Below are 16,539 nucleotides of genomic sequence, written 5' to 3'. Positions count from 1 at the left end.
TTCAGTTTATTGAACGTAGTGAAGTGATAGAAAACAAATTTATGCATAAAGACAGGAAAAGAAAACAAGAAAAAATGAGAACAATAGTAAATTAAAAGTTCAAAGAAAGAATTTGGATATTATAGACTAATTTAAGGAGTCCATTTGTCCTTTGAAAGAAGAAAAATGAATAAATAAAGGAACAAATTCTTCAATGGCTCTCTAAATCTTGGACAGAAAGGCTAATTTTCAGATAGGCCAGGGTTGGTTAAAAAAGGCCTATAATTAACCATCCATCCATTTTTCGTCACACTTGTCCCTTGAGGGGTCGCGGGGGGTGCTGGTGCCTATCTCCTGTCTTGAGCTGTCAATGGGCGAGAGGTGGGGACAGGTTACCAGTCTGTTGCAGGGCCTATAATAACCAAAACTGAGCTATTTAAATCTGGGGTTGGACCATTGCTGTTTAAAGTGGAACTTCACATGATACAAATATTAGCATCTCCAAATTTTCTAGTTCATAATAAATACATTAAATACACCTATTTCTGATTCCTTTAAAAAAAAAAAAAAAAAAAAACAAGCCTTCCAGAAAATGCTGTTTCTGATGTTGTGAACTGCAACCTCATTGTCTTGTGATCTTGTGTGAAGTCCCCCACTTCAGTTTGTATCAGTTTGCTGCTGGCAGGTGATGAAAACTGCTAAATCACGGTGTGTGTGCAGAAACAAGACATTTCACGCCGTGCTAAACTCCCTTTACAGCCATTAATCGGTATTAATGCCTTAATGGGGCGTACAGACACACATATAAATAAAGAAAAATGTTTCAGCACTGTGAAGAATATCTGAGAAAATGAGAAAAAAATGAAATGCATGTATGCAATATGTTGCATGTGGGAGTCATGCACAGACAACATGCATGCAGCGTTGCAGATCAGTGACCAGTCAGGCAGTGTCCACGTTCTGAAGACTCGCCGATTCTGCAGGTTTATAGGTAACTGTGTGCGAACCAGTTTGTCCCCCATAGCCGGGTGCGCACAGTGCACATCCGTGGTTGTGTGTTTGAGAAGAGGGGAAGACGCGTGACTACTTGGAGACGGTCCAACGTGTGTCTTATAGAAGCAAAATTATCAGGGTGGTTACGACGACATGATGTTCTTGGAGTAAGCAAGTGAAGCGCGCACAATTTTCTGGGACAGAAAATTCCTGAAGCAGCATGACAGAGGGGCGACGTTGACTGGAAATATGGCTGAGAGGTGCGAACAGAGCCGGTCTGAGGCTGTATGGGGCCCTAAACATAAAGAAAAAAAAACAGCTCAGCATAATTTTATACCATCCACGTCATACAAGACACTCACATTAAAACAAATTTAAATGAAACCCTTATTGTTTCTGATTTTGACATGCATTTAGGGCGTTTTTATTTATGTTTGTAGATTTAGTTGTTGGAGGGAAATCCCAAAACTTAAATAAATGCCAACAAAGTGAACTGAAGATGAAAATTATCACTTTTGTCTCTACTTGACTGGACTGTATCTACGGTGGGTTTACTTGTTTGAATAAGAAGAGACTGGCTCATCATGAAGTGGTCCTCTGCTGCAGCTCAACTCAAACAATCAGTTCCAGTTTTTTTTTTATTTAGTCTTAACCTCCTTTATATATTTCTGATTTAAGTCAAACAGGTTACTTTTACATCTTAACTCACACCAACTATCATCCATAAATCTCCTCTCCAGCCTCAGCATCCTTCTACCAATGTCCTCCCTATTCCTGCTCTGTACATGTCCAAACCACCTCTGTCTGGCCTCTCTGGCTTCATCATCAAAACATATATCCATCTGTATAAACTTGTATGTGTAAATGAAGGGGTGACAGTCATTTATCCTAACACTAGGGGGCGCCTTAGCGCTTGGAAGACCATCGTTGATCTGGCTGCACAGGTGTGATACCCGATTCTCCAATAACAAAAGGGCTATTAAAACTTTATGCTCTAAATTCAAAGTATTTAGGCAAGGCAAGGCAAGGCAAATTTATTTATATAGCACAATTCAGTACAAAGACAATGCAAAGTGCTTTACATGATTAAAATATAGCAAAAATAAATATGCTCTCCCTTTACATGCTTCTATGTGTAGCTTTACTTTATTACTATTACTATTTTTACTTTTATTCAGCTATTTTTTATTCATTATTATTATTATTATTATTATTGTTCAAACCCCTGGCGATTGTTCACTGGAAATTGTACTTATTTATTTTTGTATTATAAAGAATATTCTGATAAAGTTTATAAAAAAAAAAAAAGTTGTGATGCCCGATTACGACTCTGGCGTGGAGTTGCCAGGCTTAAGACCAACTAAAACTGTAAACATTCAACCTATTCATGTAACTTTAACCAAGTTCTTCCGTTTTTCTTTTACTTTTTGAACGATTAGTGTGACCACGTCCACATTTTTGATGTTCTAAAATTACCTTTATACGTTTCTTATAACTGCAGACAGCAGGGCGGGGATGTTTGGGGAAGCAGCGGCGCAATCATTTCCAATAAACTGAAGGTCGTGGAGGGCTGTTCCGTTTGCGTTCTCACCTTCTTGACCACAGAGAAAGCCTTCTCAGGACCGGCGGCATCGTGGGCCCCCTCCCCAGCCACCCCACGCCGCCCACTCAGGTGACTGAGCTGCTGCTGTGGGCGGAGCCTCGGCTCCTCATAACCTGGGGGGCCCAGCGGTCCCCAGCGCAGAGGGGAGGCGGCTCAGAGGAAGGTAAGTCCCACCTCGGTTCATTGAGTGCGCTCAGTGCGGGTTATCCACTTTGTTTCATCCTGAAATCAAGATAATTAAAGCATATCTTTAAATAATGTGCCTAGCTGCGACTTTCCCTTTAAGTCTCCTTGAGGTGTTGCATTATTCAGGGAAAGAGATGTTGAATTTGACTGGATTTCTTTTATGTTTATATATTCTCTGTGCACAAAAATTTTAGATAAATAAAAAATAAAACATGCTTCAAACCTAATAAACCAACCATGTGCCATTTTTACTCATCTATGAGATGTGTGTCTTGTTATAAAAATAAATACTTCAGTCACTACTAGAGAGGGAAATGTACTCTCTATAGGACTTAATTATATTTAGTTTATTAAAACACATTTAACGTAAGACTTACTATTGCTGGTTAAAATCTAAACACTGAGTCCCAAAAATAGTTATTCTACTTTTATCTATTTTAGTGGTACTTTTATTTCCTACCATTACAGTAATATAGTCATTTTTGGGATTTTTTTTTTTTTTTTTTTTTTTTGTCATCTTAACTTTTATTTTATGTGACACGGACATAAAGGAGAATAGAAATTACAATAACAGAGTCGAATCTCTACCTGTTTTTTTTTCTGTTGTTGTTTTTTAAGATAGCATTTGCACTGCTGCGCAGCTAGCTACAGCAGGAAATTAGAAAAGTTAGCAAATACATTTTTACTTGGAAATTACTTCAACTCTCCCTCCTCTGGTGGCTGATTACCATAACGTCTTAAAGTTTTTACACAAGCACCGTCACAAAACCCGAAATTTAAAAAAAATGTGAGAGATTAAAGCAATATTGTATTTTCTGCTGCAAAGCTCGCTAAACAGGAAGTGAGAAAAAAAATATCTCCAACATCTACCTTTGGTTAACGCTTTTTTTTTTGACATCTTTACTTTAAATGTCATTTTCATGGTATTCAAAAATTAGTCATAATGCTGTGTGGAAATTACATGGAAATCCCCTCACTATCCTTCCTGTGGATTATTGCAGCAACATAAACTATCTTGGAAGCAAAGCACATTGTACTTTACATTAGTAAGGCTAATAAAAACTTCTTCTTTGGCACTGTTATACTCAAATTCTGCAAAAACAGAACTAAAAATAAGTAATGTTTTCTTAAAATGAGTGTATCTGTCCTTGATTTGAGCAGGTAAATAAGATGATCTGCCAATGGAATAAGACTTTTGCACTTAAAATAGGAACAATTCATCTCTGTCATCTTATTTCAAGTGCAGGATGTCTAATTATCTTATTTTAGGGGTCAAAATACTCATTTCATTGGCAGATAATGTTATTTACCTGCTCAAATCTAGGACAGATACACTCATTTTTAGATCCATTTTTGTAGCGTTAGAAGATGGCATAGATAAAGAAATGTAGCAGAATCTGAACCGGTGTTTATCTTAAGAGGAGATATCTGTTCTTTCCACTGAAATATACAACACTATACTGCATCAAAACGTCTGTTTTTACCTGAAGTTGCTCCAGAAATCCCTATTTTAGTTGCCATCTGACAGATTTACACAAGTAGCATCAAAGAACAGAAAACACAGTTAAAAAAAAAAAACTGAGTCCCAATAAACTGCTTATGTTAGCAGCATGTTATATCTTTTTTTGTTTTCAAGATGTTTTTATTGTTAACATCTGGAGAACATAGCTCTGTGCTTGGCTGCAGACATGGAAATCAAGCACTAATTTTCATCGTTGGGACATCATAGGACTATGTATTGACGTGTTCTTAGAAATTCCCTTAGAAAGCACCTGCTCTGTTAACCTGATTCTCTGCAAACCATCTCTTAAAGCCCACACGTCCACCTCACAAGATTTCCTGTAAAAAGATACCATTTAGAAACCTCAGGTAAGCCCGATATAACCTCTCAAACGTACAGATGAGATGCTGGAGTCACAAAGTTTTCACACACACACACACATCCCCTCCAAGAGTAGAACAAGCTTCGACCTGAACACAGAGGGCCTTCAGCTGCACGCTCCAAATTCATTGTGAAGGAAGACATTCAGTAATTGTCCGATCACAGAATGCGTTCTTCATTTCTGTTCTCAAGGTCGTCGTCAACTGTTTCCTGTTAAACTTTGCTCTTCTGAAGATTCAGACCTAAAGAGAGAAATGGAAGTCAGGTAGCGGTGGTTAGTTTAAAGATAAGTAGCTACGCAAGTTGCTCAACTCTTCAAACTGATGCAGATATATAAAGTACATATACGTGCACTAAGATACCAAAAATGCTGCATGACATACAGCAGCTCATTCATGTTTGGTTTGGATTCTACTGAAACAGACTGCAGAGTTTACCCACCCGCGTGAAAACCAGACGCTAATAATCTGATGTAATCATGTGTGACAAACCACAAGGTTTTTACTTTCAGTCAGCTTATTTTCCAAAAGCCACGTTGATCTTTCTTCGTTCGGTTTTTGTCAGACAACCCTAAAGTATTTGTAAGTTTCTTTTAAAAGAAACACACTTTATTGTAATCAACCCCAACGTTTCTGCTTTCCTAACGTCTTTTTGGCATTCCTTGCACAATATGATGCCCCTGGTAGTAAGGTTGCTCATAAACTGAGTTAGAAACCAGCCAAAGATCAGAGAAAAGCCAATTTAACTATTGATTCAGACCACTTTACAGGATTAGAAGAGGGCGTTTGGTGAAATCCTTGGACCAATGCAATGGTAACTAGAAAAAGCTGTTCCTGCGTAACAGCGAGTGAGAATGCTAATCTGTAGAATGATTTGAGAAGAAGATGCAGAAGATCCCTGCAGAAGAGGAAAAAGTAGCTGAAAAACATTGAAATCAGATTTGAAGAATTTGAAGGAATTTGAAGAATTTGAAAAATGGAAGAATGTAAAGAATTTGAAGAAATTGAGAAATTTAAAGAGATTGAAAAATTTGAAGGGTTTGAAGAATTTGAAAGATTTTAAGGAATTTGAAAAAATTTGAAGGAATTTGAACGATTTGAAGAATCTGACAGAATTTGAAGAATTTGAAAAAACAATGAAAAATTTGAAGAATTAGAACCATTACAGCAATTAGAATAATTGGAAGAATGTGAAGAATTTGCATTGATTTTAATGGGAACAGCCAAAAAATTGCACAAAAAGTGAAATATTTTAAAAAGTGTAAAAGTTAGCATAACCGTGAGATATAGCGGTCATGCCGTTGAAATCGGTTGGAGTATGCGGGAGTAGTTAGACGTCGACGGAATAATAATAATAAAGAAAAACAGGAAAACAATAAGTGAGAATGCTGTATAGCATTCTCACTGATAAACGAAATTAAGTCTTTGTTTTTTCTTACAGGATATGAATCTTCTCCTGAGTGAAACCCCGCCACCAGCGTACAACGTCTCTGTGAACTGATAAATGATTCTGAGCCGCCCTGAGTGTCCAAAGCTGATATGAGCTTGTAAGGATCAGAAAATTATCACACAATCGGATCCTTAGCTGCGATTCTTGTCCTGTTTGGGACTGATGATACTGAGTCTACTTGTAAATTTCATATTTATTTATTTTTGACTTTGTTTAATTTCAAATCTATTTAAATGTGGAGTAAAACTGAATAACTCAAAGGTCAGTTAATCCGAACGGTCTAATCGATCATCCACCATGGCTGCCAGCGCCACCATGGAAGCGGCGGACATCATCGTCGTGGTCGTCTACTTCGTCCTGGTGCTTGGAATCGGCTTCCTGGCGATGCGGAAGGCCAACCGGGGCACGGTGAGCGGCTACTTCCTGGCCGGTCGCTCCATGAACTGGGCCGCCGTGGGCGCGTCGCTCTTCGTCAGCAACATCGGCAGCGAGCACTTCATCGGACTGGCCGGGTCCGGCGCGGCCAGCGGGTTCAGCGTGGCCGCGTGGGAGTTCAACGCGCTGCTGCTGCTCCAGCTGCTGGGCTGGGTGTTCATCCCCGTGTACATCCGCTGTGGCGTCTACACCATGCCGGAGTACCTATCCAAACGGTACGGAGGGAGGCGGCTGAAGGTGTATTTCGCCGCTTTGTCTCTGGTGCTTTACATCTTCACCAAGCTGTCTGTGGACCTCTACTCGGGGGCCTTGTTCATTCAGGAGTCCCTAGGGTGGAACCTTTACCTTTCCATCATCCTCCTCATCGCCATGACAGCCGCGCTGACGGTAACTGGAGGTCTGGTCGCCGTCATCTACACGGACACGGTCCAAGCATTCCTGATGATCGCCGGAGCGCTCTGTCTCACGGGCATCAGCTTCGCCAAAGTTGGAGGCCTTGAAGGTTTCTGTTCCTGCTCCTGTTTCCATAAATTTACGAATGACGTCTTACAAGCTAAATCCTGGTATCTTTCGTCCGTTTTAGGGTTAAGAACCAAGTACATGCAGGCCCATCCAAACATCACTGCCATTCTTCTGTCCTCACCTAACCTGACGCTGGTTGAATCCTGCAAAGATCACCTCCACCCAAAAGCGGATGCTCTGAAAATCCTGCGAGGCCCTAAAGATCCGGACCTGCCGTGGCCTGGTTTCCTGCTGGGTCAGACCCCCGCCTCAATCTGGTACATTTAATTCTTATACTGCTAATGACTTTTTATTTTCATGTCTAGAAGTCCTGTCTCAATCCGCTTTGCAGGACAGACAGGTCCCAAGCGTTCTCCTATCATATAGAAATTAGTGCAGCTCAAAGATTCTTCTTCTTATTATTATTATTATTGATTATAACCTAACGTGTCATTGGTACATTTGAGACCTGTAAAGGAAATAGATGTATATTGGTTTATGTGTTTAAGTATCTTTGTTATACTGGCAGTCTATTGAGGATGTTGCTTTTTAAAATGTATGTGTAAAAGAAGAAAAACAAGTTAGGCTTTCTTTAATCAACTATGTCTAGTGCTAAACCAGGATCAGTGTTTGGTTTACACTGCAAAAAGGAAACTAAAAGAAGGTAAAATCCTCTTGAAATGAGTGTATTTTTCATTAGTTTGAGCTGGTAAATCAGACTATTTGCCAATGGAATAAGATTTTTGCACTTAAAATGAGAACAATTCATCTCCATCATCTTATTTAAAGTACAGGATGTCTAATTACCTTATTTTAGGGGTAGAAATTCTCATTCCATTGGCAAATTGTGTTATTTAGCTGCTGAAATCAAGGAAAAATATACATATTTTAAGAAAATTTTACTTACTTTTAGTTCCCTTTTTGCAGTGTAAACAGCTTACAAAAAATATATTTTTTCTTTCTTCTTTTTTTAGCTGTTTAAAAGTTGCTTTCCTGTCATACAACATCAAAACTGAAAAAAAAAACTCCCCCACTATGCATCTCAGGTACTGGTGTGCGGATCAGGTGATCGTACAGCGGGTTCTGGCCGCGAAGAACATCGCTCATGCCAAAGGGTCCACCATCATGGCAGGCTTCCTGAAGATCCTCCCCATGTTCATCATCGTCATCCCAGGTAGAAGCCCTTTTTATCGCCTCTTTTTAAAGATTGAAAACCCTAACTGCAGCACCGGCAGTTCATACGTGTGTCGTCTCGACCCCCAGGGATGATTTCCAGAGTCCTGTTTGCCGACGAGCTGGCGTGCATCAGCCCGGAACACTGCATGGAGGCGTGCGGCTCCGCGGCCGGCTGCAGCAACGTGGCGTACCCTCGGCTCGTCATGTCGGTCATGCCCGTCGGTCTCCGCGGCCTGATGATGGCGGTCATGATAGCGGCTCTGATGAGCGACCTGGACTCCATCTTCAACTCTGCCAGCACCATATTCACGCTGGATATTTACAAGATGCTGCGGAAGGAGGCTTCGCCCAGGGAGCTGGTGATAACCGGCAGGCTCTTTGTCGTCTTTATGGTGGCCGTAAGCATTGCTTGGGTGCCGGTGATCATTGAAATGCAGGGAGGACAGATGTTCTATTACATCCAAGAGGTCTGCGATTATCTAACGCCCCCCGTGGCGGCGCTGTTCCTGCTCGGCATCCTGTGGCGTCGCTGTAATGAAACGGGCGCCTTTTGGGGTGGAGTGGTGGGCTTCACTCTCGGAGCTCTGCGGTTGATCTTAGGGTTTGTTTACAGAGAGCCGCTCTGCGACCAGCCGGACGAGCGGCCGTCCTTCATCAGAGATATCCACTTCATGTACGTGGCCGCCTTCTTGTTTTGGGCGTCGGCTTTGACGGTCGTCGTTGTGAGTCTCTGCACTCCTCCGCCGGGGAAGGAGCAGATCAGAGCGACCACTCTGTGGGGGTTGAAGCAGAGAGGGAAGCTAAAGACGCAAGGAAGAGACCGATATGAAGAAGACCTGAACGATTTCAAGCTTCTGGACCACGCCGCCGAGAATGGAAACGGCGCGGTTGGTGAAGAAACATCCCATAATCACCAGAGCAAGCCCAGCACTGACAGTAGATACGAAAACACTCAACCAGCCAATGGCAGCATCATCCCGGACCAGCCCCCGCTCCAGAATGGCTGCTCCGGTCTATCTGAGCCCAGACTGGGGAACGAGGGAGAAGGGAGAGAACCGATGGACGTGGAAGGGGGAGAGGAGGGCCGTTTTGGCGGAGGAGGAGGAGATTTAGTGGAGAACGGGAAATGCGTGAATGTTTTTGAGCGCATTTGTGGCCTGCGGGAGAAATCTTCGGTCACTACGGCTCAGGAGGAGAGGACGGTAGACGAGCTTCTTTACGAACCTCCCAGAACCAAAATCGTGCTGAACACAGCCCTGGTGCTGATTTGCTCTGTTGGGATCTTTCTGTTTGGGTATTTCTCCGTCTAGGTAAAGACCTAGAAACGCACTGATCAGAAGTTCATTTCTGGAATGCAGTTAGTGACTTGCCATGACATAGTCGGAGAGATTAGCTTTTTTTTCTTTGCTTTCTAAAACATTTTCGTCGCAATTAAAATATGCGCTAAAAGAGGCTTTCAGGGTAAATAGGAGAGTCAGGAAAACTGGACTACAAACTCCTAAAAATATCTAGATCACCATACCTTAAGTTGGTTTTAAGATGATGTTTTGGTCTGTGGATGTAAAAACATTTTTTTATTACAGGAGGATCGTCTCACCCATAAAATAATGCTGCAGTCCTTGAATGGTCAGCTTAGGAGAAGCTTTCTTAAAATCCTTCTCAGCTGCCGTGGTGGCAAGCCAAATTTATTTTTACTATTGCTAATATTGCCAATTATTGCTTTGACTTTAGACTTAATCAGCTTAAAGGGACTAGATGTTGTTGCCATGTCTTGGACGGCATTTTCTCTGGTCTTTCCCGTTTTTTTTTTGTTTTTTTTTTAAATGTGAATAAGAGAAATTTATACCTAAAGAGAGAAGAAAGGCGCGAAACTTGCTTTCCCTCCTAACACTGACGGTTGATGCAGGCAGACAAACTTGTTTTGGGTGGGAGTTTAAGCAGCAAGTTGAAATTAGCTTTGGAAGCAAAATATTAGATACAACATACATTTGTCTTAAATCAAACATTTGCTTTAACTTTAGTTTTAAAGTATTTAGGACCACAAACATCAGATAACTTTTACACTAAAAAGCCATTCATTAATCTTTTGAAGTACGTGTGACCTATAATTTCTTTTTTCTTGCTCTTCTGAGAAAGTAATGTATACATTTTGTTAAATGTATTTTATTAGAACTGCTTGCATGGACCAAGAGTTATTTCTCAGCACATCATCAACAGATGTTCCAATATATATATATATATATATATATATATATATATATATATATATATATATATATATATATATATATATATATATATATATATATATATATATATATATATATATTGAGAGAGTGCAAGCATCTTGTTATGATTGGCGAGCAAATGAGTCCATTTGAGTACACAGGTTGCATAGAAACTGTCCTGTAAAAAGACTTATTGGCTTGGTAGCCTAGTATTTATTTTCCCACTGAATCTGAGTCTTTGTTACGACACCCTGTTGTGGCAAAATGAGGAATGACTTTAGATTGTAATACTTCAAAGCGATATACTTGAATTTTTTAATCAATGCTTTTCTAATGTTGATTCTGGGCATGTCTAAATAACAGCACTGTGTAAACTACTATCACTCCATTTTGACCCCCCCCCCCCCTCTCCAATTTGTTCAGCCCAGAAACTGAACATGTCAGAAGAAACAGTATCTATACAGGGCTGTAGGTTGTATTTATCATGCTAGCATCACTTTAGCATGTTGTACTAAGTGAATCAAATGCATACCTTCATACATACAAACAGTTGAGGTGCTAAAGTGTCACATTTTCTGTTTTTCTGCGTTCTTCAACAGAAGAGCTTAAAACTTAATGATCTGAAGTTGGGTTGCCAGAAATGTCCTGTTAGTGACGTTAGCATACATGCTACACGTGTTCAGTATGGTTGAGAGAATCAAACCAACTTAATTTTGCTAACTGACTTACCAAATTCTGGAAAAGTCACTAAACACTCGGAAGTGTATGGATTAGTAACACGGCGGATGAAATCCTATTTTATGTCATGGGCTATTTAAAAGAATGATGTTATATATCACTTTTCCTGTTATACTGACTACTAAAAGCGCTATACACTATAGCTACATTCACCTGATCGCACACACTAAGACACACATATTCGTATACCGATACTCCACAGATTGGTAGGCTACTTGGGGTTAAGTGCCTTGCTCAGAGGCACATCGACATGTGACATTTCCTAAAGGCAGATCAGTTACAGAACGTCAATTAACCCGTGTGCGTTGCCTCATTATGTGCATTAGATGTGTCATGCTGAGACAGATAAGATTGACCTTTAGCCAGGGGTAGTTTTAACAGAGTAGCTGAAGGTCATAAACAGGAAAAAAGAAATCTGAAATGTTTGATTCACACTGGACTTTGTAGAAACCAACAATGTCATAAAGGTTAATAAAATAATACCTGCCAATACTGTAATCATTTTGGCCTCTTTAAATATAATTAAGGACAAGGATGTAAAAACTTGCCAAAACAATTATTTCCCCGGTACTAAAATAATCCTAAGAAATTGTAATAACTGAAGCTCAAAATAGTATCATACAAACATAGGACAGATTTATTGGAGATAAAAGACTTTTTTTTTTTTTTGCTGTTTCTTTAAATTGGTACATTAATTCACTTAGGATATATGCAATGCAGCACTCTCTTTCCTTTATGTTATAGTTCTACCTGCAGGAGCCAGTTTGAAAATGATCGGCTGTATAAAATCTTATCATTGTTATAATAAGAATTTATGTATATTGTATTGATATATTGTATATTGTTTATTTGCTTAGAAATGTAAATTCATAATTTCATGGAGGAATATTTGATTAATTACGGTGAAATGCATTTGGTAGTAAGATACCTTGTCGAGGAAGAGAATGTTGGCCATGTGACCTAAATGTGTTACCGTTATTGGATTTTCCGTAATGTTACGCCAATGATTTCATAACTCATTATACTTGTGGGTAAATGTTATCAAATAATGGGACCAAAAAGCTTATTATACTCTTGACAGGTTGTTACATCACTGGCTTTTTACATTTACAATAGCCAAGATTATGACAATATTTACTGTTATTAGATTAATGGGAATGATTGTGGAATTTGACATTTGAAATTTGGCAGATGTGTATTAAAAGGCTCTCTTTGTTTAATATGTATGCACAGGCTAACATGTTGAGCGTTTTTATTCTTTTGTGCCACTTTTTCATGCTTTTAAGGGTCAATTATTTTCTTTTGTTTTAAACATGGAATTGATGTGTTGGATGCCTTGCTGAATAACACGCTGTATTGTTTAATGAAAAGATTGGGGAAACTGGCTCTGGGTCAGCCTGAATAATTAGTTTTCGAAGATTTTATGTACATTTAGTCAAAGTATTTCATTCAAGTACCATGCAGTTTTCTAAGATCTGATGTAAAAACTGACAACAGATGACCTTAGAAGGTGTGAACTGTAACATTAAATTCATGTAAGTAACTTGGAGTGACTTGATTGTAAAACACCATTTTAAAGTTGCAATCCTGATGGGAAATTTTTAAGTGAAATGAGCTAACGTTGTAGTCTCATTATTTGAAACCTATGAAAAGTTTTCCAGAATGTTGCATACAATAAAAATAAGACCGTATATACGCCAATATTTTTCTGTTTAGACAGAGAAAATATTCAATAATATTAAATATCTAGAAACCCATGCACTGTTGACATACATGGATTTATCCTTTCTCGACCTTTAACCAACTTTTCTTATTGATTTCAGTAGTGCGTGGCGAGATGGACGAGTCATAGCTCACTTTCATTCTGGCCAACACTTTACTTTTCCTTCTCATGCTTCCCTCAGGTTTTTTTTTACAGAAACATCTGTCTGCCTTTGGGGTTATGAATTGCAATGTTTTTGTCCTTGGTGCATGTCAAAGCAGAGTTTCCATCTAAGAAAACCCAACAACTATGGACCATTGGGTCATGGAGAGCAAAGCAAACTCTACACGGTTCAGAAAAACCTCTAACACCATGAAAACACCAAGACCCAAACACGAAACAGCAACCCCCTGCATCAGTGGAAATTTACAGACTGGAAATGGAAAGTTATGGTTGCTTTATACACAAGAAGTGTCACCCTCAATTTCAAAAGAAACAAAGAGCTGCAACTTTTAATCTGTGTTTTTTGGTTTTATGCTCTTGCAGTTCTGGTTAGGGCTTAATTTAGCTCTCCCTATAGATAATTCTGACACATAACAGGCTGTTAGCCTCGTATGTAGGCACATAATCTGAAATCATCCGTACCGATGATCCAAGAATGAGAACTGGAAATCAATGGCAAAATGTTTAATAAAGTAAAAAAAAAGTAGTTTTGCACATCATTAAGTGAAAGAAGTATTTCTGGCCCCAGCAGCTTAGTGCTTGGAGGACAAAGCTTTGCTGGCAACCACAGGGTTAGATAATTCCTGCAGTGGGTCACCGGGTTTACACACCTCACAAATGGGTTTGGCCCACTCCTCTTTCCAGAAACTCTCTAAATAATTTGGGTTTCTGTGTTGACACTTGGGATTCACCAACATCTACAAATGTTCTGTTGGCTTTAGGTCTGAAGAATGGCCAGGCTACTGCATACTTTGTTGTGCTGCTTCTTTAACCACACCTTTGTTGCCTTAGTGTTGGGCCTCCTTCTACTGGGAGACAAATCTTCAGTGTTTTGGCTGAAGGAAGATGATTCTGATTCAAGATTTTATGATAAAGTTTATTGCCCTGCTGCTACAGTAAAAGCTGTGTTGTGGGCTACTCTTAGCAAAAACAGCACCAAAGCATGAGGCTTCCACCTCCACGCCTGACTGAAGAGATGATTTTTACTTGGGACATCTTATGACCACAGCACCGTCTCCGGCGGTCACTGTAGGTGGTCACTGGTAAACATAAGCTGTGCCTGCATGGTATATATGCCTCCTACCGTACATTGCTGCAAGATCAATCAATTTCCATGGCAGTGAAGTGTGTCACCAATGATGTTCTTGGTGACAGTGGTCTCAGTCTCTGAATCATTGTGGTATGATCCCTCCAAACACTGGATGTCTATGGACATCTTTTTAAGCCTATTTAACATTGTAAAGTCCTCTTTTCTCTGCTCGGAAAAATACATTGAGACTTTGTCATTTTCAGCCCATGGTTCCCGTCCAAATTTAGCCCAAACAAAAAGATTGGTTAGGACATATAGTCAAACTTTTGCATGTTTCTACTAGTGTTGCGCCGTTGCCATTTTTTGGCCCCGATACCGATATCTGATACCTGGCTGTGCAGTATTGGCCGATACCGATACCATCTGTTTGAAATTGATGTGTGTGTGTATATATGAAGAACTGCATACTACTTAGGGTAGTAGAACTTTTTATTGCCTACCTGGAATGGGTGACAATAGTTGAATAAACTTTTGGCTCTCAAAGGCCAAAATAGTGCAACATTGGTGAAATTATAACATGTATAATAGTAGTGCAACAGTAAGACAGTAAAATCACATTAATAATTGAATAATCTCTTTTAAATCATTAGTTTTGGCTCTCAAATGCCAAAATAGTGCAACTTTCATGAACTTATATAACATGTATAATACTAGTCAGGAGAGAGAAGGCTGCGTTCAAGTGACATACAAACATCAAAATGGTATTGGTGCCCTATTTGTTGGTACTCACCGATACCGATACCACCATTTTAGTGCTGGATCGGAGCCCCGCCCGATACTAGTATCGGTATCGGGGCAACGCTAGTTTCTACCACAATATACACCTTTATCTGGGCGCTGTTTTGCCTTTTGTTACATTTCAACAATGAACTCACATTTCTATGGAAAGTAGTGCAATGCTTTCTATATATTTTGAATGGGAATTTTCTAGGAGGAGATCATCCTTACCCCATAAGGCAGGATGTGACCTAAGAGTCCAGGTTAATGGTGAAAGCAGATAATTTTATATTTCTCTCATTTTTTCTCAGCATGTATATCGAAAACCGACTGCAGATATGCAATGTTGCTCTTGGTGTATTTTGGCAGCTTTCTGGTCTTAATGGCAGTGAGGAGGTTGGAGAGGAAAGGATTGTTTTTTTTTTTTAAGATGTGTGCTTTATAGACTGGATAAGAGACAGTCAGGATTTCTTTAAGGGGTGAGGATTTGGCTGGGCTGAAAAGGCTCTCAGACTTATTGGAGTCAATGGCGTGCAACTTTTAACCTACGTGCAAGGAGTTAATTTGCTCCGCACTGAAATTAAACAACCATAAAATGATAATTTGTTCCAATGAATTAGGGTTAGACGATTTCCAAGAGTTAAGATGACTAATGTAACTTCTTTACTCTTTGCAATTTAAAAGATAGTAAAGTCAAACAAAGTAAATCCACTTTGACAGAATACAAGCTGGCTAGTTCACGGATGGTTTCCTGTTGTTTATTTATTTATTTTTTTGTCCTGTTATTTCATTGTCGATATTTTGATTAAGCCAGCTAATCAAAGGGCTTTTGCATTCAATAAATAATCATCCTTGGTGTTTGTGTTCTTGAACATACACCTGGGCAAATGAGCACAAAGAGTTTGTATTTGTGATTTAAAACCAACAAGTTGCTTGAAATTAAGGCAGCTTTAGATTTACCTCAACTACTTCCTGGAACCAACTGGGTTTAACTGACCCAAAAAAAAGACCCAAAGTGCACGTATGCTGCACAACTTTAGGGAACAGTAGTCAGACTGTTCTTTATGAATGTATGTCAGCAAGGCTCCCTATAGGCCTACATATTGTACAAAAAAACCCCCATGAAAAACAGTTCTTTCAGTCCAGTAAATCCACCCGAGGTTTGGCTTCCCGTTAAGATAACCTCAGGGAAAGTAGCACAGCTGAGTTAAGATGCAAACAAATACCGTAGATGCAGACCTCGGTTAGAATATCTCACAAAAGTTGGTTTATACCAGTAATCCAAATCAAAAATGGAAAAAAAACAAAATCATGTAGATTTTTAGAGAGAGAGAGAGAGAGAGAGAGAGAGAGACAGAGAGAGAGAGAGAGAGAGAGAGACAGAGAGAGAGAGAGAGAGAGAGAGAGACAGAGCATAGAAAGAAAATGTTATATTATAGACAATGAATACAAACAAAAAGTTAATTTAACACAGAGGTATCAGGCTGCTAAGAATTATGTTTATGTACTTGGCACATACTCTAGATTATCTGTAAGATTTTTAATCGCAGTTTTTCCTTCCACTCAACTTTCTACGACTATGCTTGGATACAGCACTCTGAACAAGCAGCTTCTGTAGCAATAACCTGTTGTGGCTTA

General features: G+C 39.5%; 1 protein-coding gene across 1 annotated transcript; it reads left to right on the top strand.

Annotated features, from left to right (window-relative positions):
• The first annotated feature begins 2,713 nt into the window (after positions 1-2,713).
• LOC105919363 (sodium/myo-inositol cotransporter) lies at positions 2,714-10,090 on the top strand. Its single transcript, XM_012854671.3, has 5 exons — positions 2,714-2,738; positions 6,084-7,029; positions 7,111-7,306; positions 8,075-8,202; positions 8,292-10,090. Exons 2-5 carry the CDS (start codon positions 6,390-6,392, stop codon positions 9,512-9,514), a joined length of 2,187 nt encoding a protein of 728 aa, XP_012710125.2. The 5' UTR covers positions 2,714-2,738; positions 6,084-6,389; the 3' UTR covers positions 9,515-10,090.
• Positions 10,091-16,539: the final 6,449 nt, after the last annotated feature.

The sequence above is a fragment of the Fundulus heteroclitus genome, chromosome 24 (assembly GCF_011125445.2).
Source record: "Fundulus heteroclitus isolate FHET01 chromosome 24, MU-UCD_Fhet_4.1, whole genome shotgun sequence".
Classification (NCBI taxonomy): domain Eukaryota; kingdom Metazoa; phylum Chordata; class Actinopteri; order Cyprinodontiformes; family Fundulidae; genus Fundulus; species Fundulus heteroclitus.
Note: the sequence above shows the minus strand (reverse complement) of the source record. Positions and strands in the feature narration are given on the sequence as shown.

Bases quoted from the DNA above. Each gene is read 5' to 3' on its own strand.
- LOC105919363 (XM_012854671.3), top strand. From the start codon at position 6,390: ATGGCTGCCAGCGCCACCATGGAAGCGGCGGACATCATCGTCGTGGTC. The intron at 7,030-7,110 runs GTTTCTGTTCCT...CGTCCGTTTTAG, and splicing joins CAAAGTTGGAGGCCTTGAAG to GGTTAAGAACCAAGTACATG. The intron at 8,203-8,291 runs GTAGAAGCCCTT...CTCGACCCCCAG, and splicing joins GTTCATCATCGTCATCCCAG to GGATGATTTCCAGAGTCCTG.